Here is a 22,399-nt window from a genome sequence, read left to right as displayed (position 1 = left end):
ACCACTACTACTACCCCATCTACTACCACTACTACTACTACTACCACTCCTACTAATATTACCACTACTACTACTACTACTACCCCATCTACTCCCACTACTACCCCATCTACTACCACTCCTCCTCCTACTACCACTACTACTTCCCCTCCAGTTCTAGTTTGTAAAAATGGTGGGGTATTGTTCAATGGTGTCTGCATCTGTCCTGATGAGTGGACCGGAGAAAGGTGTTTAGAGGGTGAGTTAAGCAACAGCAACTCACCCGCAGCTAAAATTCACACAAACATAGTTTATGGCGTATTCTAATGGAAACCTTCCCAACAGAAAACTTCTGCGAGAAAGAGATGGTTGCTTCGTTTTGGTTCCCACGCACTCCTATCGGTCTGTTTGCATATTCAGATAAAGTGTGTGATGACGGAACAAGTAATGGTGAGTTTCTTCCAAGTTAACATCCAATTATATGGACGTCTGTCGCCTGTATCGTATAACACACTTGCCACGACCATCCTTTCTACTCAGCTGGTAAGCCAATTGCTTCAGCCAGATGCACAAACAGGACCGGACTTCCACGTTTTGAGGAACCACAGATTCTTGACTGTGGGCAGACGCTTACTGACATACAACAAAATGTGAGAATTAACAGGAAAATGCAGAAAAAACAACACCCTCTTTTTTTTTAGAGCAAACAGTCACAACAAATCAGGCTGGCAAGAAATAAAGCGAATTTCTTCTCCACCTTAGCTCACCAACTCAGCGAATATAGAGGCGCTTGCTAGCAACACCCAAATCCTGACCTCCGTCCCTCAAGAACTGACACCAGATAACATCACAACGGCTGCTCAGATTGTCCAAACACTCCTGGTGTCCTCCAATGTCACCGAGGTGAGTGGAGTGACAGTGAAACCAACGGCAAATAAAACCCACCAGATACTGTAGCACCAGAGCGTCTCTGCTGGTTTTGTGACATACGAAAAAATGTTTACATACCAAAATGTCTGAGAAGCTAAAATTCTGTATTTTAAAAAAAAATCATTTATATTCGTTTATGTGTCTTAAATGTTCACTTTGCAGAATGTCAGGCTTGCAGCCGTCGCTACAGTTAGCCAGCTGCTAAGTGCTAATGAGACAGATGACACTGAGCAAAACAACGCAACTCTTGGGTAAACAAAGCTAATTTGGTTGAAATCATGTCTTATATCAACATTTAAGCAGAATATCTGAGAAAAGAAGCTCCGTTATTTAAATTCAGCTCAGCTCAGGTAATTCAAGAGTTTATCTAGCGATGCAGATGATGCTAAAGTGCTTGTCTGTATTTTTGCCCCTTATGTCCAGTCTCACAGTAACTTTGGACAATCTCTCGGTGAGTCTTAGCCTCAGTCTCAACACCTCTGCGTCTCAGGTGGTTCAACCGAACCTGGTGGTCCAGTCGGCACAAATTCCTGCTGTGAACACTCAGGGAGTCCAGTTCACCTCGTTCTCAGGTCTGTCGGTCACCATTTTGTTTGGTGTAATTCAACTAGATTTGATCAGTAATGTCCACCCTCTTCACATGACGCAGTTGAAGAGTCCAAAATCCATATCCAGGTGCTTGTGGTGGTTTTATTGTTTTCATAACCCATCATGAGTTCTGCCAGGCAGATCGTTTACGAGCTTGTTTGTTGCTGTTTTTTCTGGAAATGCTCAGGAACCGAAAAGGCAACGGGAATATGTTTGAATTGCTAATAAATGAATTGGTTAATTAACAAGTATGCCAATTTACAAACTTTTAACCATTTCAAGTCATTTTTATGTCCGTTTATTGATGTTACACTTGTCTCCTCTCTAAATAACAGGAACAGCTGGTACTTTTAGTGCTAATAGAACTGAGCTAAATGTCAACACACCATCAGTTGTGGTGGATGAAGGGTCCATACCTGAAGCCCTGATTTTTGTGCGATTCCCCAAAGGTGATTTAATTTATAGAAATATACTGCTGCTGCTGCTTAGGCTAGGCTACGCGAACTCACCATCCCTCACTCTGTCTGCTATTGTGCCAGAAGAAGCTGCCGTTGAACGAGCGACGCCATCAAACGTCTCGCTGGGCTTTGTTCTGTACCAGAACGACCGTTTCTTCAGATCCAGACGCTACAAAAGGCAACGGGCCACCATCCGAGTCCTGTCAGGGACCGTCCAGGGACCCCTGGTGCCACAACACTTGGAGATGATGTTCAGACCACAAGTAAGGATGATGTTTGAAGCAATTTTTTTTTTCATTTTGGTCCATTTCACCCGATCTTTGAATGTTTCATTTTCAACCACGACCACTAAATTTCAATCTAACATTTATCAAGTGATTGTCTTTGTGGTTTCTCCATCAGGATTTGCAGTGTAAGCTAAAACGAGGTCACTGCGCGGTCGAACACAAAGCAATAACACATACAGGCATAGCTACAGCAACACACGCCCCATCTCTGCTGCAGTTATCTACCTGATAACCTATTTATTGTTGAAGCGAATCCCGCATGTGTTTATGGCCACTGGCAGGTCAAAACAAAACCAAATCAGGTCAGGTTGACGTCCACACGTGACTCAATCTACCGCGGTCTGCCGTTTCAGATGATTAATGGGACGTCTCTGTACGAGTTTGCCTGCGTTTTCTGGAATTATGAACTGAATGACTGGAGCACAGACGGCTGCTCTAAAGGAAACACTTCAGACGGTTTCCTGAGGTGTTTCTGCAACCACACCACCAACTTTGCAGCTCTTTGGGTAATGATCAACTTCAGAGCAGCATCGCATATTATAAAAGGATGTTTAAAAGAAAGAAAAATCACATGGTGGTGACAGTTTGATTATTTTTATGTTGCAGTCGTTTAGAGAAAACTATGAGTATGCACAAGCCCTGGACTGGATCTCCACCATTGGACTCTGTCTCTCAATCGCGGGGTTAGTGGTGACGATTGTTCATCACCTTGAATACAAGTGAGTTTTACCAATGGCATATGTGATGCACAAGACAGAACAATTAGGGGAAAAAAAGGCGGCTGCCAAAGCCTTGACATCCAGATGTTAGCTCACTATTTCACAGAGGCACCAAATACACAAAAACAGTAGGAAAAAAAGTCACGAGTAGGAAAACACATCACCCTTGGATGAGCATTCCTAAAGCTAGATGTCGTCATTGGTGTACGTGTGCTCGCTGGTTAAGTTAGCATCTGTTAGCTCATGGAAGAAGACTGATCACTGCCAATGATGCACAAAGGTTGTCATTTAAATCTGGATATTATGCACGTGTGCTATATTTTTGTGTGATTAGCTTCTTCTTCTTAATTTCTTAGTTTTTGCAAATTCTCCGGAGACTCAAAAGGAAGCGTCAAGGCGAGGGTCGTGCTCCTCTGCATTTACATCACCCTGCTGGCCTTCATCATCACCTTCCTCTCAGGAGTGAGAAACTACAGCAGACAGTACGAAATCTCCACGGTGCCCAACAGGGAAACCAACACAGTGCTGCTCTCCGAGGAGTACGTGGAGCCAGACACGGGGCCGTGCACGGCGGTGACGGCGCTGCTTCACTTCTTCCTGTTGGCCTCCTTCTTGTGGAACTGTGTGTACGGCACCCAGCTGGTGCTGCTGCTCCGCAGCTTGCACAGCAGCCTGCCGCCCTACTGGACCAAACTCAGTCATGCTGTTGGCTGGGGTAAGAATTTCAGTCCTCTGGCTTTTCTTCTGCAAAAAAGTAGTTTTCAAGGCTTGTTTTCTTCTGCTCCAATTATATATGCTAACGAAGCTCAGATCAATTCAGTATTAGCTCACCCATCAAGCTCTTATCAAGGACTTATGTAGGATTTGGTTTAACTAACAGCACTTTGAACTTCTGCCTCCTGTCAGGAATTCCAGCCGTCGTCACGGCGATCACGCTGGCGATAACTTACAGGGCAGATGATCCTCTGGGATACCGTCAGGAGGAATTGTGGGTGCATGACTGGTATTTGTAACATTTGAAGTGGTAATCATTTCTAATTTTTGACCCTCATTGACCCTCGTAGCTGCTGGCTCGCGGCTCTGGATAAGGCTAAACGCTTTGACTACCGGAAGCCGATGTTTTGGGGTTTCCTGCTTCCAGTTGGACTGATTCTGATCTACAACATCGTCCTGTTGGTCCTGACCTCGATGACGACATGCAAGACAAACAAAAACCTGCAAAGGTGATGCCCATTATATTTCGTCAATGTAAATCCCAGCCATAACACCCACTTCCTGTTTCCTCAGCACCAAGCATTTGTCTCTGAGGAAGAAAGTCCTCATCAGCTTCTCTGTTGCTGTGCTACTTGGCCTGTCCTGGATTCTGGGCTATCTGGTGCTTGTGACCTCTGGACAGTCCCACCTGGTCTTCAGCATCATCTTCTGCATCTGTACAACCACACAGGTACCAGCCAGTCTGCTCTGGGAGTTTTGCCACCATTTAATGTGACTTTTGCTTGGGGTTTTTCAGTGCTTATAATAATTTCAAATTTAATGTTGCTGGAGGACACATTAGCATAGCTTAGTTAATAACTCAAGCAAGAAGGAAGACAGAGAAAATGGACCAGGAACCAAATGTTATTAGCTTAACGAGGGGTAAAAGATAAATAGTGAGTGTGTGGAACCATTAGATGAAGATATTAATCTAACGGTACTGCAGAACTCCTGTTTTAATGTGTTTTCATGGTTTCTTTGAAATTTAAGGTTGCTTCAACCCCACTTACTAACTCCTATCCATCTGTTTTCAGGGGTTCCAAATTTTCATCCTCTTCACAGCCAGAACTCCATCCTTCAGAAAGAATGTGTCCCTGTCACTTCAGCGCCTAACAGAGGTCAACAACGAGCTCCATGGCAGAACGTACCATCTGTGGAAGAACCTTAAATCCATGAGCACCTCTGAGACCTACAGAGACCTTGAAGACCAGTTCAGCAAATCTTTAAGGCGGTAACATCAGGGTCCCCCCCACCCCGACTGCAGGATCCTCAAAAGAGCAGGGGTTTTGGAGCTAGAAATATTGTTCTAATATTTCTATGTCAATGTTAATGACTTCAAATGAACTGCAGGACTTGCTGCAAAAACTACATCTCCCATGATACCTTGGAGCCGACTTTGGGAGGTCTTTTTTATTTTAAATCTGATAATACAAACTGTGAAATGTATTTTTTTTACCATCATGTTTTAATAGAATAGAAGAACAAATCTGTGAAAATACAACTGAAACAAACGCGATGATATTGTGCTAACACTAGATGGCAGCAAAGCTAACTAATATTATGCCATCACGCGGTTCCTTCACAATAATAGTAATATTGGGGGTAATCACGCTTCACAATCGGTTAAACATCCTTAACAACACTGCAATGGTACACTGCTCCAATAGATAAATAAAAGAGACACATGACTGTCCCACGGTTACTTCAAGTCAGTCACACGTCAGACAGGTTAAAAAATAGTCATAATTGTGAACCAGTTTCACAATTATGACTAATTTTGTGGAAATGGAAATGGCAACAGGTGGAAATGAGAAGCAACAGGAAAACAGCTATAGGGCCCTGTGGGTGGGCAACAGCCCAGCAGCAGGACCGAGGCGACTTCTAGAACCCTGCAGAAGACCTCCAGGAGGCTGCTGGTCTGCAGGATTCAGCCCAAACTGGCAGAAATACTTTCAAAATTTGTCTTTTTTTATGTTCTGAGATATAAACTCTGCAGCTGTGAATAGATCAATGTGAAACCAAAACGTTGTTCAGCTTTAAATATGAGATATTTATTGTGATTAAAGTGGTGTTTTAACTGTCTGGTAGTTGAATAGCTGCAGCCACTAGAGGGCGCAAACTGCGCTAGTTGAGCAACATCCTGGTAACTGATCGTGCACGAGTGACTCTTCTGCTTCAAATGTAACTTTAGGAGTCAACAAAACAGATAATTTGGTTTCTTATTGTAAAACTGACTATGGGAAACTTGAGTCCCAACTGCTCCCAGCCCCGGCTCAGCAGGGACCCCTGAGGCCTCCAGCAGGGGTTTCACATGCACAGTTCACACAAGTCTCAAGAGTTCAGCAAATGCTGCACCATGGAGCTGGTTCTCCCAGCAGGAGCCATAACCAGGATCTGATGTGACTCCACCATCACTGACACCAGCACTCAAGGTCATAAATGTACTTAGTTTAAAAATTTTATAAAATCTAAAACAAAACCGATTGCATTATGTGGCAGCTGTGCAGCCGATGTCAAGCTTTTACTTATTCTTGGCTGTTTTGAAAGTGCTACAAATGCTGCGCTAGTTCGCTTTAGTTGCCGCTACTGACAGATTTTTAATTTTAATTTTTTAATTTTCACAGTTTGCACACTCTTGGAAAAAAGAATTAGCAGTAAAATGTCTCCTTTCTAAATCAATGGCATGTTTTTAATGAAGGCCCTTCGGCACCAAACATTCACAGGTTTCCTGCCACCAGCGTCAAACTTCATCAGTTATGTAACCCATGAGTCAAGACAACATGAAAAAAATGGGATTTTAATTCCAAGCTGAAGGATCAATAAAGCTCAGGATCAATGTTCCATCGAAAGCCGTTTCTCAAACTTTCCCCCCAGATGGCAGCAGAAGTGAAAAAAGTCCCAACATCTGGAAGAAAATGAGCTGATTTTAGTGGAAAAGGAGGCAACTGCTGGTGCGTCAGAGCGGCTGCAGCTGACCGAAGGTCACAGCTGAGCCGATCAAACACGAGGATTGATCAGCACGGATAGCAGCAGCAAAAATATTCCACAGAAACCCAAACTGTTAACTAACACCAGATCAATGCGATCGTTTAAACGCGAAAGCAGCAGTGAAATGTCAACAGTACAGAAAGAATTGAAGATTTAACATCACAAGTTCTGCTGCCACCATATTAGAGAGGAAATTCTGGCTTCGTAGTTTGGTTGAGAACACATTTCACTAGCTGCCTGTCAGCTAGCGAGCCAGCAACACTCAACGATTTTATCAGGACCTGCTATAAAATATTCATGTGCAGCAGAAAAACATTTCTCTTCCAACACAATTAAATGTATTAAAACTTAAATAAAATCAAATTATGGCCGAACGCTTGATTGAAACCTAAATTAGCGTAACTATAATTATTTCCAGAGGGGGAGTTTAAAGATGATAAAGAGAAAATCTCAGTTAAAGTACCTCAACCTTGTACTTGGGTGCTTTGGTTCAGCTTGGTTCTGTAAAATACAACAATCTCAGTCTGACACCAAATGTAGCAACAGTTAAGTTTTATATCTGTTTTTGGCCGTCGAGTCCACTGAGTCACAGTCGCTCATATCCAACTAACAAATTTTATTTTATTTTTTTTAAATAGAAAATTCCCACAAATTATAACGCAGCGTTAGCGCCAAGAGAGACGAATGCAGCCTGAATGCAGCTCCACAGCTGCAACTCACGTCTGATACGGACCAAAAAAAACCCCCAAAAAAAGCCAAATTAGTGACAATAAATCAAGAAAGGTGAAGTTAGGGTGAGGAGTTCAGGGTAACTGGGATGAAAAGGGAAAGTCCTGGCTTCTCTCGGTTTTTCTGAGGAGGTAAAGATCCTCGTTATGTCACTGGAGTCAGGAAACACCAGAGAGGGAGAATCCCACACTCACAAATCAACGGCATCAAACCGGCAAACGCCAAGAAGAACCGCAGAGAAGCACGGAGAGAGAGAGGGAGAGGGGAAAGATTGATGAGGTGAGGAGGTGAAGAAAGATGGAGGGACACTCTGATGGAAGGAAACTGGGGCGGAGCTCAGTTTTAGGTGTTTCCTGTTTCTCTCGCGGTGAGTCATCAGAATACTCTGAGGGTTTCCCGCTGACTCAGCGTTTGGCCCCTGGGCTCTGTTTGTTGTGGGTTCTCACAACAGTTACTGCCGTGCACGCGGCCATGTGTGCTGCCATTTAACACGCACGCGCGGCGCTGTCATTAAACAAGAAGAACCGTCATGATTTAGTAACCCTTGAACCATAAACCACAGCTGCTCGCTGGACTTTCCCCTCTGGAAGCTAACGGCGGCGGCATTCCAAGAACACTGAGGAACTTAAATCCAGTGACCTGAAGATCAGTGAGATCTGGAGACTCATCATCCGAAGCAATGACTGGCAGTGTTGCAGGATAATTCATGAGCACAGATCACATATTGATTGTGCCGAGGATGCTAGTTTTGCTAGTTTTCAGGCAAAGTGCAGCTTTAAAAACACCTGCCGTGTGACCCTAAATCTGGCCAAACCTGCTTTTACTGGACTCCGAGCCGTTCAATGAAGGCAGCAGGTCCGAGCCTGAATGGAGCTGAGACTGAAAGCGTCGCCGTCACCCTCTGACCTCACGTGCTGCGAACCCGCCACCCCCCACGTGACCCCACAGGGCCCCCTTTGTAAACAACAGGCTTCAGAACAACTTCTGGTAGAACGGTTGGTCGTTGAATTTTAACCCTGCAGCGCCACAGCACAAACACGACAACATAAATTCACTTCCCCACATCTGTTACCGAGCGACGAGTATGAGTGCGAAGACCCGGTGGTCCAATAAACACAGGGGAAGTGTGACAGCATCAACTTATTATTACAACTTTTAAAAAAGACTCACAGTTTCCAACTCCTAAATGTGGCGACAGCAGGGCCTGGAAAGCTAAATATCAGCTCATTACCGTTGCAAAATAACTGTCACACAGAACAGTCACACAGAACATGCAAACATATACAGCCAACCACACAAAACGCTATAGTTGTGCACACCAAACCTCAAAATGAGCAACGCAGATTCATCAATGGGCACAAAACCCTGCAAATCATTCGCCGCGATAGAAACGTTGAGATTTGTGAGTGGGTCAGGTGGTCTACCCTCAGACCCGTGACAGGCAGTCACACTCAGACGCCACAAACAACTCCTGAATGTTCTGCGGCATCTTCAAACACACACAGCAAACCCACAGACCCCGGAAACACGTCACACCCGCACTCACAAATGCAACAACCGCCGCACCGGATGAGGCCCAAACCCGTCCAGAGGCCGGAGGAGGCCAGGCCGGTGACAGGAAGCAGTGTTCATGTTATAAACGCATCCTAAAGCGAGCCCTCCAACCCACTGCAGGGTGTTAGGTTCCTCTGCGGGGGTGCAGAGGTGGGGCGGGTGGGGACAGTATGTGGATCCTGGATAGGATTAAACCCTTGAGTTCTGATAGGAGCCCTGAATGGAAGCAGATGTGGCGCTAAAGTGACTATACGGGGGTTTCCATGTGTGCTTCCTGTGGCGGTTTTCATGCTGCAGGCTTTATTAGAGAACAAGAACGCAAGTCACCACACTGAGATTTCTGCCTGGGAAACACAAGAAAGCAACAGGATATAAAAGCCAACATGACAAATAAAGCTTCTGAAGGAATTCAGCGTGTTTTGGGCAAACGTGGAGGCTCTTTAAAAGCAGATTAACCCCAGACGCTGGTCTTTGCTCTATTTATCTGTTCCTCTCCAGGGTCCCAAGGGCTGGAGCCTTTCCCAGCATGCACCGCTGGAGAAGAAAGGCTCACGTTCTGAGGGAGCTTCGGGCCTGAAATAGCAGCGATACAAGAGTCACATGTCTCGGGAAGAGCTGCTTCTATGTTTATATTCACAGTTAGCGCGCTGCAAACAAACCAAAGCTGTGCCCGAAAAAGGTCTAAGTTTCCCTTTTTTGCAGCTGTTTCCATAATTTGATTACAGAGTCGAAGATCAATACCAAATCCGATCTGAAACCGGTGAATCGGGGCCTTGGCGCCAGTGTGCTAGCACCAGTTTAACTGGTATTCTTGGTGCTTGTTAGGTTGTAACTGGCAAGACCGTTTGTGTGGAAACTGGTGTCCTTGGCAGCAGCATCTTTAGTAAATCATTGTCCTTATCATATAGTTGTTGCCGTTTGTTTATGGAAACTCCCAAATCAAGATAATCGGCAGGTTTCTTGAGAGTGTGTGCACACAGAAATCTTTCCACGGATGTAGAAACGCTTACCCAGTGACCCTGTGGAGCCACACGAGTTAGTCAGATCAGGAAAATCAGGGGAAGAAACATCAGAAAAAAATAATATTATCCACGTTGCTATAAAGTACCCTGACGTGAAGGGTTGAAGCCAGAACATGATTTAGTTTTTTATAAAGGAGCCAGAGGGGTGAAGGAGTCCAGTTGGGACACTCAGACGAGAATAAACACGTTAATAGACTTCATCACGGAGCCTGGAAACCAACAATCTGCTGGAGAACAAAACCTGCAAAAGTCAGAGGAGGAGCCTGATCCAAGAAATCAAACAAAGGGAAATGTTTGCAGGGAGAGGCAGAGATGCTAAAAGAGTTTGATCAGTTGGGTGCAGGTTGTTTATGGAGCGGAGGAGGCGGAGCCAAGTTCCCCGAACAGATCAAAACACGTTAATACAGCAAGTAGATCCTGTTTCCATATTTATCAGTTCCTGGAAGGTTCTGTCACATCCATCCCTCCATCCATCCCTCCATCCATCCATCCATCCATCCACCCATCCATCCACCCATCCACCCACCCATCCATCCACCCACCCACCCATCCATCCATCCACTCATCCATCCATCCATCCATCCATCCATCCATCCATCCATCCACCCACCCACCCATCCATCCATCCACTCATCCATCCATCCATCCATCCATCCATCCATCCATCCATCCCTTTTCCCTTGACAGGGTCGTGGGTGGGTACTGTTTCCCTCAAAAGCTCCAGATAAATGAGGGAAATCCCTTTAAACATCATTAAAGGCAGTTCAAGGAGCTGTGGTGAACATGGTTCCCTGAAGGAGGCAGGCGCTCACACATCTGCTCCTCTCACACATGGAAGCCTCTTTCACACCTGCTGGGACACCACAGGAGGCCCCTCCGTCACGCACAAAGTCCTGCATTTATTCATGCAGGACTTTATTTATTCAAGGGTGGAAGATTGAGCTTCTCCTGTGTGCCTGCATGTCCCACACGTGGGTGGGGGCGTATTTGACTGACAGGTCAAGCTCTAATCTTTTCGCAGCGCTATGGAGGGGCAGCAGATGTGTCACCTGTGGACCACTGTTCAAATAAAAACAGCCAATAACCCCTCTGACATGCACCATTAACAGATTTGATGCATTATTTCCATGTTTCTTTTGGGCCGTTGCGGTTCCGCTGATGCACATGTGCATGTTCAGCTGTATGTGAGAACTTTGGATGGGATTCTGGACCGGGCCCAGGTCAGGCCCAGCAGGATCGATCATCATCAGCAGTGTTTGTGCTGCCCCCTGCAGAGCGCTCCGAGTTCTATGATGGCGGCACGCTGATTGGAACCATGCAGAGCGATTAAAGGTGGAAGGGTTCAGAGAACCACCCACACGTCTCTGAGGGCTCAACGAAGGACAGAGGATCAAAGCCGCTCGGATCTGATCGCTGACCGTCTTCCCGCTGCTCTGCTACACGTGAGGGAGAACTTTTGGACGTCCAGAGTCTCCACTGTTTACACAACTACGGGGAATATTCAGCAGATCTGTTGCAAATTATATGCAGAAGCTTTTTTTTTTTGTTTTGTTTTAGCAACAAACAGACCGAAGACAACTGAATGGTGAGTCAGCCGATTTGCGCCGAGCGCCACTTAATGAGATCTGATGTTTGGCCCGGTCACGTTGTGCACATCTGCTGGGCCATTTGAGAAAGGAGATGAGATGAACTGCAAATGAACTTCAAGGAGCTGAATATGATCACCTGTCAATCACCATGAACCTTTAACCCTCGACGGTGACGGAGAGCAAGTCAATGTCACACCGATGCTAAAAATAGACAGACCTCAACTGACCTCAATTTGACACACTTTTAGTTTGGTTTATCTGCTAGTCTGGAGCTAATTACTAATATATACTGCTGCTGGCCACCAGGGAGAAATCAATACCCCCCATTGCAGACCCTGAAAAAATATTTATGGGCAAGTAGCAGTGCTTTAAGTCCGTTTTGATCCGTCTATACCTCAGAATTTGCACCATTAAGACTCTTCCAGTCTATGAAACTATAATATTTCCACAACAGCAATGAGAAAAATAGAAAGGTTGTTATTCATACATTGAGTCTGAATGATGAAAAATCAAAAACCATCCAGACGAATAGCTCAGTAACAATATGAGTGAGCTGTTTTTGTGTCTGGGGCTGTGATAATGAGTCCTGGGAATCTTATATTGGCTCAGAATTTAAGATTTCAGTTAAACAATCAAGTCGGGCCAACGTCTGTGGCTTAAACCCCCGCTCAGCCCCGCGACCATAAATCCTTGAAATTGAGCGGGAAGAGGCCCGAAGTATGGAGGAATTACTCGAAATTCTGTCAGCATCTCCGCGTGTGGCTCATGCCGTCACACAGCTGCTACGCTGCAGTTAGCAGGAGCCGCGGGCTCCAAACGCCACAGGAGAAGGTCCAGGGGGCACAAACTCAGCTGGAGGCTTTCAGCTGATCCTCTGGACTTGAACTGCAAACCTTCTGAGGTGAAGGGATTTCATTTGATGAGTGTTTAGAGTGTTGTCTTCCGTGGATCGTTTTGAAGCGTTCCTGTTTCATATTTCAGACCACATATGTGCTGCCCGACCCGACCGCCACGACTTGGCGCAGTGCAACAGGCTGCTCCGGTGCCAGCGTGTGTTTTTATGGTTTGTGGCGCGTCGACTTTGGCATTTGATCCATTTCCATCGTGAGGGTTTGGAGCCTCGTTTGAACAAAGACATCATATTTTGACAAGAACGTCATGCTGCATTATAGAAAACCTGAAACAGTCTGAGGCCATCGGCTCAGCTCAGCTCAGAACTGTTTACTAAGCTAATAAATCACACAAGGAGGTCCATAAACACACCAACAGTCCAAGCTCTTTCAGCCTCAACGCAATAACATACGTTAGCATCCTACAGTTAACAAATTTAATTTCTTCTGATCGTATGTGACTGCCCGGTGCAAAGTGAGCACGTTCATGATGCAGAAATTTGTTTAGAAAATCTGAGTGGTTTCAACCGAGAGTCCCTAATAAACGTCCTCTTGATGAGGTTCTCCAGCTTCATTTAAATGAAACGGTGCGGGATGGTCTTGTCTCTCACGCTGCCTCAGTTGCTGGACTTTGACAGGACTATAGGGTTCATCCTCCAGGCATGTTTCTTCAACCCACACGTGACTGGGGACTGGGGACACATGCACACCCTCGACACGTCACATCGAACCCTAAAGCTCCTTCAGAGCCACCCGTCAGCTCGTGGCTCTTCAGTTTCAGAGAGAAAGGGAAGGAGTGCGATTCCAGCAGCCCCACCCTGTTGGTCTCCATCAGAAGGTTGTGTCCGAGACTTCTGGAATGCATCTGTGGTGTTCCACAGATTTGGTTCTTCCAAGAACAAAGCCAAACTGTACCCTATTAAAACCTGAAAATGCCTCTGTAAACTATATTTTGTCGAAGATTCAACGCCTTTAGACCAGTAAAAGGGCAAACCCCACACTTTAAAAAGGCTGTTAAATGTGTAAATTTTGCTTTTCTTTTTCCTTGCTTTGGTTAAAAATGTCGACGTCACATTGTTGTGTGTTGATTTACACCATGAGAAAAGCAGTAAAAAACCATAAAAACGGAATAAATTTGAGCATTTGAGTACAGTTACTCTTCTCTGGCCCCTGGTTTCTGATTGGCTGCCTGGCCGTTATATAACTGGCAGGGGTTTTCCTGCTAATGGGAAGCAGCGCAGGACCTGCTGCAGCTCTTTAACTGTCTATTAAAACATGCAGCAAACTCAAGTGAGGCCTTGAACGGCCCCGACGGCCCCTGCGGACCCACAATTAGCTTTTTAAAAGGGCTTTCTGAACAAACTCTTGGGCCCATTAAAGAGATTCCTGCAGCGGGGATGTTTACTGGCCCGATCCATCCCGGGGCATCATGTCGCAGCAACAATGGCTCACATCATCCTCCAAAAAGCCTAATTACAACCACAAGCAGCAGGGAACACTCCCTGCACACACACCCCGGCACCGCGGGGCCAAAACCTCCTCTTCAGATGGTCGCGGAGGCATTCTGAGCCTGTGATGGCTACATCCAGGATCTGCTCAAACAATCAGCGTTCCTTCTGGCTCTGCTTCTCGTCTGCTTAAGCAATCAGGTTCCTGGACCCAGCGGGGCCCATTTTGGACGGACCCGGATGGCAGATCCGAGGGCCAGCGCTGATTAAGTGGAGCCTTTTTGTTGGGATTGGGGCTTTTGTTTGAAACTCAGAGGAAAATCACCATGAGAGCAGATGTGGAACAGGCAAAGGGCTTCAGGTTCACTTTAGGCTGCTCAGCTTTCCCTGGAAAAACCAATAAAGGATCTGGGAACAGCACGTCTGCGCAGGTTCTGTCTTTCAGGTTGAAGACGGTAGGACCTTCTCTGATCGGAAAGCTTCTTCAGGTCTGATCCCAGTATCAGACTGGAGATTCAGAATTTTATACAGACGTTCCTCCAGAAGCGCAGATTTAAACGCCTTCCCCAAACAGAGCGACAGACAACAGGACAGACGTGCATTTCATATTTCACACAAGCTTGGTTTTCTTTTGAAAGTCAGGAACGGCAGGAATGCGCGAGTTGATTGGCAGCCACAGTTGATGAGGTGTTTTATATCCATGAGGTCATCTTTAATGGTGGAGGTCACTGGTGGAATTTCAGAACACACCACCAAAGAACAACTGGGGACTGGGTCGACCCCCTGGACTCACCACTGAGCTTTGACCAGGGCACGGAGCGCTCCTCCCTGCATTATGTAACTGGGTTTGATGGTTACCAGTGCGGCAGCTCAAGGACAGTCTCGGGTTCTTTCTCCATATACCCCCCCCCCACACACGTGCTGCGAGGGGAAGTAGTTTCTCAGGACTAAAATCTGCCCTCATAAATCACTTAATGGTGCATAGTTGTTGCAAATTAGGATTGTGACTCAGTTTTATGAAACTAAAAGAATTGATTTTTCCGAGGACGGTGTTAATCCGCAGATCAGAGAGGAAACGATTTGCCTTTCGTTTCCTTTAGCTTGTAGCTCAAAAAAAACAAATTCACTTTTGAATTCACTGATTTTGAGCTAAAAATAAACTCCAGCCTAAACCTGAGCTCCAACGTTCCCCTGTTGTTCTAAACCATGAAAAGTTCTCCTTCATCTGACGAGTCCCCTTTTCTCAGTACTGATGAGCATTTCATGGTCCTGCACCACGACAGCAGGAATCCAGAGGAGCCATAAAGCAGCAGACACAGTAGCTGCGCTTCATTACAGCCATAAATCCAAATTCTTCGCCTGCTTTGCAGATGTCGTGATTCACGATGATTAAGGAGGATTCTTCAGAAGTTAAAAGCGGCTTTTTTATATCAACAAGTCTGAGATTCCACCATCATCATGCTTCTGTTGTCACACACACTGACTCCACCCACACGTGTGTAGACCAGCCGACAAGCCACCGATTCTCCGGTTTCCCAGGGGAGCAGTTCTGCAGATCAATGCACGTCCACATGCTGTCGGGGTGAAACCGTATCATGTGTTCTTTTTTCTGAGAGCACCAGCACTCCCAAATATGGATCCTACGTCTACAAATATGCACATTGTTATGCAAAGACTGCAGAGCAAACCTGAGGTCATTTCATCCACACAAAACCTTAAACTCTGATTTGGAACGCACAATTTCAGATAAATAAGCTTCCTGGGATTGATTATTCGACACGCCAGTTTCCAGAGATCAGTTCTTTTCTCCAGCTGCTGAGTGAAGGACATCAGAAAAGTGTGAGGAGGGGATCCGAGGTCGGCTTTAAATCCTTCAGCTGAACCCATGTGTTTGTGATCAATACAATCACCGCTGGACCAGTGAAGAGAGCAGTCAGACTGGAGCACACTGGTTCTTCTGGAATGTCACAACATGGTTCCCACAACAAGGGAACCCAGAAGATAAAAGTCATCATACATACATGTTATCAATCTCTGAGCTTCTTCAGCAGAGTCCCGGGGTGTTCCCCATCCTGTCCTGCTTCGTCCAGCCAAGTCTGACTTTCCTGATGAGGGAATCCCGATCCAGCGGGTTCCGCTGCACACTAACTCACGAGAGGAGGCTCGCCAGAGGAACACCACAAATCAAGCAGGAGAAAACAAAACTTGAAGGGTGACCAGAGGGGACACGACTTAGTCTAAGAAAGTTAAGTTCAACTGAACAATCTAAATTATTCAGGCACAGACATTCGAAATTCCAGATTACTAAATTGGGGCGCTTGGATCAGGTTCTGAGAAGTGCGACCAGTGTGAGACGGGATTCTTCGCAAAGTACAAAAACCATTGTACAATCTCCAACAACCAACCATATCAAAGAAGCCGTAAATACTGTAAAGCTTAACCCTGAGACGTGTCTCGGACATTCTTTTCACGTCCAGATTTGATTTCACAGAAGCCTCCAACACAATGAAACCGATGCTGAACTCTGTGTCCATGGACAAAACAGGAGAATTAATCTGAAAGTCAGACTTCCGCCTCAAGAACAGGCGTCCTGCAAAGCTTCCATCAGAACATCCAAACAGAGCAGCGTTCAGGGTCGAGCCGCTGCAACTCCAAACCTCTGCAAAAGCACTTAACAGGTAAACCTCCAGGGGGCAATAACTTCCTGTATGGATGGGAAGCGAGGAGAGAAGCAGGACGTTCAGAGGGTGGATGGTCGGGTGGAAAAGTCACGGAGCAGATGGAGGAGTCGCAGAGGAGGCGTTCAGAGCCGAGCAACAGGTTGGTCTGTTGACAGGTGGAGGGCAACATCCAGCGCACCTCTGGAAGGTTCGGCAGATGTGGACAATCACACTAATGAGCAGCGCCTTGAGCTGAGAGGAAATGTGATGCAATCAGGTGAGTCCCAGGCTGGAATTGGTGTCTCTTAAGTTCAGAGACAGATAGCCGAAGCAGGTCTGATTTATGAAGTCTGGGTATCGTGTTGCCACGGACGCCACATACAGCCAACCTCCAGAGTTTAGTGAGGAACATGTGCGGCGGATCAGACCCTCCCCCCAGGAGGGCCGACACCGAAGGACACACCGAAGGATTTATGATGAGCAGCCTGAAACCTTTTACGATGATACCTGGGGACTTCCTCAGGTCAACGGCAGAAGCAGCAGCAGCAAAAAATAAAAATAAAAATAGATTTTACAGAAGAATATTCTTTATTTTGCTAAAAAACAGATTGGAAATGGTATAACTCGGAATCCCGAGGGAACGTTTACACAGTCCAGGAACCAGTTTGGCTTTAACAGCGGTGCTAATTGATTGGAGCAGCATGTTTGTTAGCTGGAGTGCAGCAGATGTTTACGATCTGCTGGATGTCAGAAGGAATCCGAAAGTCTCTTCTGGGCTCCGAGGGGAGAGAACACATCTTAATCTGTGTATTTATGTCATCACCTTATCATGTTTGAAACAACTCTTCCAGGCTTTTTCCCCTTTTGATACCAGCTGCCAAAACCAACAGTTGGAGACTCCAAAGCCTCCATGTGTTTGTGAGATACTTTGCAAGAAATTAGCATGGAGCATTACCCACAATCCCTCTGGGCTCCCTCAGAGGAAGCTGCTTGGGTCCAGTTACGCCTGTTACTTGTTGTCCATGATGGCGCTTTTTCAGCAGCTTTCTGGCCTGAATGCTTGCCGTCATCGACGCCCCCAGGACCTGGAGCAGGTTTAGTCCAGGTTTCAAGCCCCTCCAGGTCAGATGGAATGAATGCTTGGTCTTATTTAAATGCTTGCTGTGGTTTTGAAAAGGCCTCAGATTTGAGGGTCGGGAACCTTTTTACAGGTGTGAAGTGCAGGTCGATGACCTGAGCTGAATCCGCACAAGGATTTGTTTGATTCTCGCCACTTTTCAGCACCGGGAACATTTTGAAAAGCTCAGTGGTGTTTTAATAATCTGCTGTAATGCTTCGTCCTCCCTCACAGTTCAGGCTTCATCCGCAGTAAAGCCCAGAGAATTCCAGACAGACAATCGTCATTTTGAGCTTATTTGGAGAACCAGGCGGGACTGACGGCTGCCAGGTGACCCAGAAAGATCCCGCAGTAGATCAGTTTCAGTCACATATCAGACAAGCTTCACGTTAAAGTCGCTAGCATCAGGTTTTTGTCCAGTTTTATAATTCAAATGTCAGCTTCAAGGCAATTTTGTGAAGTTAAAGTCAGACGCAGACACGAGAGGCACCAGGGATTATCAGGGATCCACAGATCCACATGCAGGAACGTTCTGTTGTCTGGCCAGGCCCACAAGATACAGCCAAAAAATCTGAAACATGTGTGAATACGCTCCAAGTGCTTTACAACACACGTGCAACAACCAACACAAAAGCAGAACCATCCAGAATTCAGAAAAAAGTCAAAACATTACAGACGTTTGGACAGATCCAGATGCAGCTACGAGTTGTAGATGAGTTGAAGCTAAAAGGGTTACGGTAATCAAACCAGCTTCCTCTACCGAAGGTATGAGTTTGTAAATGCAGCAGCAGCTCATTTGCCTCATGTTAAAGTCAATGACTTTAACATGAGGCAAAAACAACCAAAAAAACCCCACTCTGCTGTTATTTACAGCTATTTCAAAGTCTGTCTGATCTGTAGCCCAGAACATGGATTTACCAGCCTCTACTGGACCCGGACGGGGTTTGTTCTCCAACCAACATGCTGGAAAATGTTGTGGGTCCCCCCGGTGCGACCATGTGTGGGGCGTGTAAAACAGCACGACCTCCGGCTCGGCTGCTTCTGACAGAATAAGTATTTATTTTTTTTGTAAATTTGACATGTGCAAAACTTTCATCAGCGTTTCCAGATCGGGCGATTTAGAGGCTGAAGCCTGTTATCAAACACAGAGAGAGTCGTTTTGTGTTGAACCTCAAAAGTTTTAGAGAAAACACTTTATGAAAAACTTTCGTGAAAGAACCTTGAAAGAAAAGACAGAAAAATCTGAAAAAAATGTAAATAAAACATTTAAATATATATATATATACTAAAAAAAATAATATATATATATATATATATTATTTTTTTTAGTGCCTTATGATGACTTGTAGCCATGCAGACTTTATTAATCAGTGTTGAGATGGAAAACAGGGCTTTTGGTTTCAGTCCAGCTTCTTTTTAAACTTATAGCTCATCGGCTAATTAGCGTGTGACATTTACGACCTTCCTCCAGCTGCACCTTCGGTTGTTGGCGATATTGCTTTGTGCGGATTGTAAATCACGCATCAGCAGCATTGGGAGCCCTCCTCAGGGGGGAGGTAAAAGGCTGATGTTTTTACCTGTTCTGGAGCTGGAGGTCGAAACCCGTTCGCACATCTTCACTTTCAGAACCGCTGACTTCCAATACCTGCAAGTCGAGAGGGTTCCGTCAAAAAAACACCAACAACAACCTGCACATTTCTTCTATCACGTCGGATTCTGCAACTGTGGTTTGAGGTGTTACGAAACAAAGGAGTTCACAAGGTCAAAACATGTGATCTCTGACCTCAGGCCCTCCGGCGCCGTGGGCTTTGTTTGACCTCTGCAGCTCCTGCTCAACAGAAAAAACCCAACCGTGCAGAAACAGGCCAGCCTTATGCGTCTGACATCATTTCCTGTGTTTTACCGCACATTCTGAAATTTTCTTCTCGTGTCAGGACACGAACCTTTGGTCGCTTCACTTGTGAAGCCAACAGCGCAACGCTGCATGAAGGAATTTCCTCCTCTGATTAGAATGAATTTCATTTTCATCAAGGAAGAATGTCAGATGCTCAATCTTTAGCGAGCCTAATTCTTAGTGGATTCTTTTAACCAGCAGTTAGCGTTTACTGTTGGATGATTAACATCCTGAACTGCTCTCCAGGACGTAGCACACAAATGGCTAGTCTGCTAATTTTTCCCGAAGGGCTAATTAACAATTTCTAGCACCTCATTCTCATATTCCTCATTCCAGGATCAACGTGTAACTTTGAAACATGAAGATAGAACACTCAGAAGCGAACGCTCAGGTGAGAGACAAGAACAAAAAAAACAAACGGAGGTAACTAAAATAATTATATGTTCCCAGATTTTTGCTGATTCATGAAAGTAACATGCAGAAATGTTGCCTGTCTGGTTTCTGCTAATCCTACAGCGCCAAAAGCAGATGCATTTCCCTTGACTGTGACGTCACTTCCTGCACCGATGGGACTGTTTATGCAGGATGATTGACACTCGACCACTGTAAACAAAAGGCCGCATTAGCATGGAAACTCCTGATTATGAACAAACACAAACAAAGCGAATGTCGAGGAAAGGATGAGTCAGTTGTTCATGAGTTAGATCTGAACTGTACATAGATCCACGTTGTTTTATTACAACGTAAATGTTTTAAATCACATCAAACAGCCACAGAGCGCTCGCGCTAAAAGACGCGAAGCCACTTGAACGCGTCTGTTTACTCGTCTGTCAAATCCGATCTCAGCGAGCGTCCTCGTTATTTAATGAGACAGGTGAAGTCATGCGTGCACCACAGCGACTCCAAACCAGAACATCTGGAAACTTTTAAAGCAAATGTGAAGACGCCGCCGTCTGTGGCTGGAAGACACCAAACTGGAGAGAAATGAGGAATTAAAGCATCCATGTTGTCACGAGTGGGAGCCTGCAGGAGCGAGACCTCCACGTTTTCACTGTGGAAACCATGAAATCATCTTCTTGCTGGCTGGAAACTCTTTAAGCTTCACAAAAACTGGAGGAATTTGGTGAGTGAAGTGGCGCTCAGCTCAGATTTGCCATCCCACGCTTCTCACCTTTCCTGGTGTAAAGTGTGAAACGGGAATGTCACGCCGGGCTGTTTCTCTCGTCGGGGTGATTTGACAGAGCAGATTTCAGAAGCTTCACAAAGAACTGATACTTCTCACGGTTTGGGCGCGATGCCCCGTTTTAGAGATTCCCATTGAAGCATCTTTCATAAATGCAATGAAATCTCCAACTGTAACCTGACAGGAGTGTGGAAATGAGAGGGAATTCTGAAGGAAGATGAGGCTTCACAACGGCCACAAGACGGATCAGTCATTCTGACATCCTGGTTTTGTCTTCATTCTCAAGTCCAAGGACAGATTTCCACCGCTCACGTGTCACTATGGCAACAATAAAAGTATAAAAATTCCTCCGATGGTGATGACGTCATGCGCTCACAGATAAAATCGAGCTGATTCTTTCAGCAAAAGTGAAAAACCTGCACGCTGAGGTGAGGCGGCGACACCAACGCGGAATAATGTTATTCCTGTTCACAAGCTAACGTGAACCGACAGACACACTTTTACCTTAGAAACATGACCTCACCAGACAGCCCCGTTTCTCATCAGTGGAACTCTGTGGTTCCCCGTGGAACCATTCGAACGTTACATAACAGTGTGAAATTACAGCAGAGCTGGCATCAGCCTGCTTATTCCAAGGAGATTTCCTGCTCTTATTTTCCTTTTCCTCCTCCTCTGTGGTGAATAAACCATCACTTCACTCCTCACCGAGTCAAAATCTTGTCACATTTTTCCCCCCCTCATGGTGGAACAATCCATCAGTTGCCATAGCGATGATACATAGGACCCATTTTTGCCTTGTGGTCGCTCAGGAAAAGTCCCTGCGGCGGTCTGGAAAAGTGATGTAATCCCTCACATCGTTTCTGGTGTTTCAAAACCGGACTGCAGTTACGACATTGTGGGTAAAGTAGAGATGGAGAGGGGGCTGCAAAGACAATATTGCCCCCCAGAAGGTTTAATGAGCTCATATGTCGGACCGGAGTGCTGCGGAAGCCTGCAACCAACTGCTGTTTTCCATCATTTCAACTCTCCACTGCAACACTTTGAGAGTTCGTATGCAGAGGCTGATCGGAGGCGCCGCGAAAAATGAGCTCGGCAGGAAAATGTTACCACAGCTGCGGGTTTCAGAAAAGGAGTTTCCTCAAAATGATGCATGACTCTGACTGTTGTCCCGGAGGTCAAGACGCAAAATAGAAAAGAAACGGTTTTGGAAAAACCATTTAGAAACTGTTTTGGAAACACTGTCCTTTTTGCAGCTAAATATTTTTGTTATGTTATTTTATATCATGTTATATATCGTAGCGCTGCAGCCAATGATGTGAATAAATTCCCTTTTTTTTGGTATTTATTAACATTTAGTTTTTTTGTGAATGGAAATGGATATTGTCACTTTTACATGTGGCCAACATTTGGGCCTTTATCTTGATCATTTTATTTTTTTAAATGTAATGTAGCACATAGTAGAGATGTTCTGCTGTTCCTCAGAACAATAGAACATCTCTACTATACCAACTCGCCTCAATAACCCAACAGGCTCTATTTTCATCTATTTAGTTGGAGTTTCAAAAACACTATTTTAAAAAGCTTGAAAGCTTCTTTGCCACCTGCTCTAAT

At 45.4% G+C, this 22,399-nt stretch overlaps 1 protein-coding gene across 1 annotated transcript; it reads left to right on the top strand.

Annotated features, from left to right (window-relative positions):
- The first annotated feature begins 102 nt into the window (after window positions 1–102).
- On the top strand, window positions 103–5,471 carry adgrg7.1 (adhesion G protein-coupled receptor G7, tandem duplicate 1). The gene is made up of 15 exons (XM_029840246.1): window positions 103–238; window positions 325–429; window positions 520–629; window positions 742–882; window positions 1,072–1,160; window positions 1,333–1,481; window positions 1,833–1,946; window positions 2,040–2,218; window positions 2,596–2,748; window positions 2,849–2,961; window positions 3,318–3,676; window positions 3,868–3,949; window positions 4,026–4,184; window positions 4,249–4,405; window positions 4,749–5,471. The coding sequence occupies exons 2-15, from the start codon at window positions 345–347 to the stop codon at window positions 4,947–4,949; spliced, it is 2,091 nt and encodes a 696-aa protein (XP_029696106.1). The 5' UTR covers window positions 103–238; window positions 325–344; the 3' UTR covers window positions 4,950–5,471.
- Window positions 5,472–22,399: the final 16,928 nt, after the last annotated feature.

Source organism: Takifugu rubripes, chromosome 8 (assembly GCF_901000725.2).
Source record: "Takifugu rubripes chromosome 8, fTakRub1.2, whole genome shotgun sequence".
In the NCBI taxonomy this organism is placed as follows: domain Eukaryota; kingdom Metazoa; phylum Chordata; class Actinopteri; order Tetraodontiformes; family Tetraodontidae; genus Takifugu; species Takifugu rubripes.
This window is presented reverse-complemented; position numbering and strand designations above follow the sequence as displayed.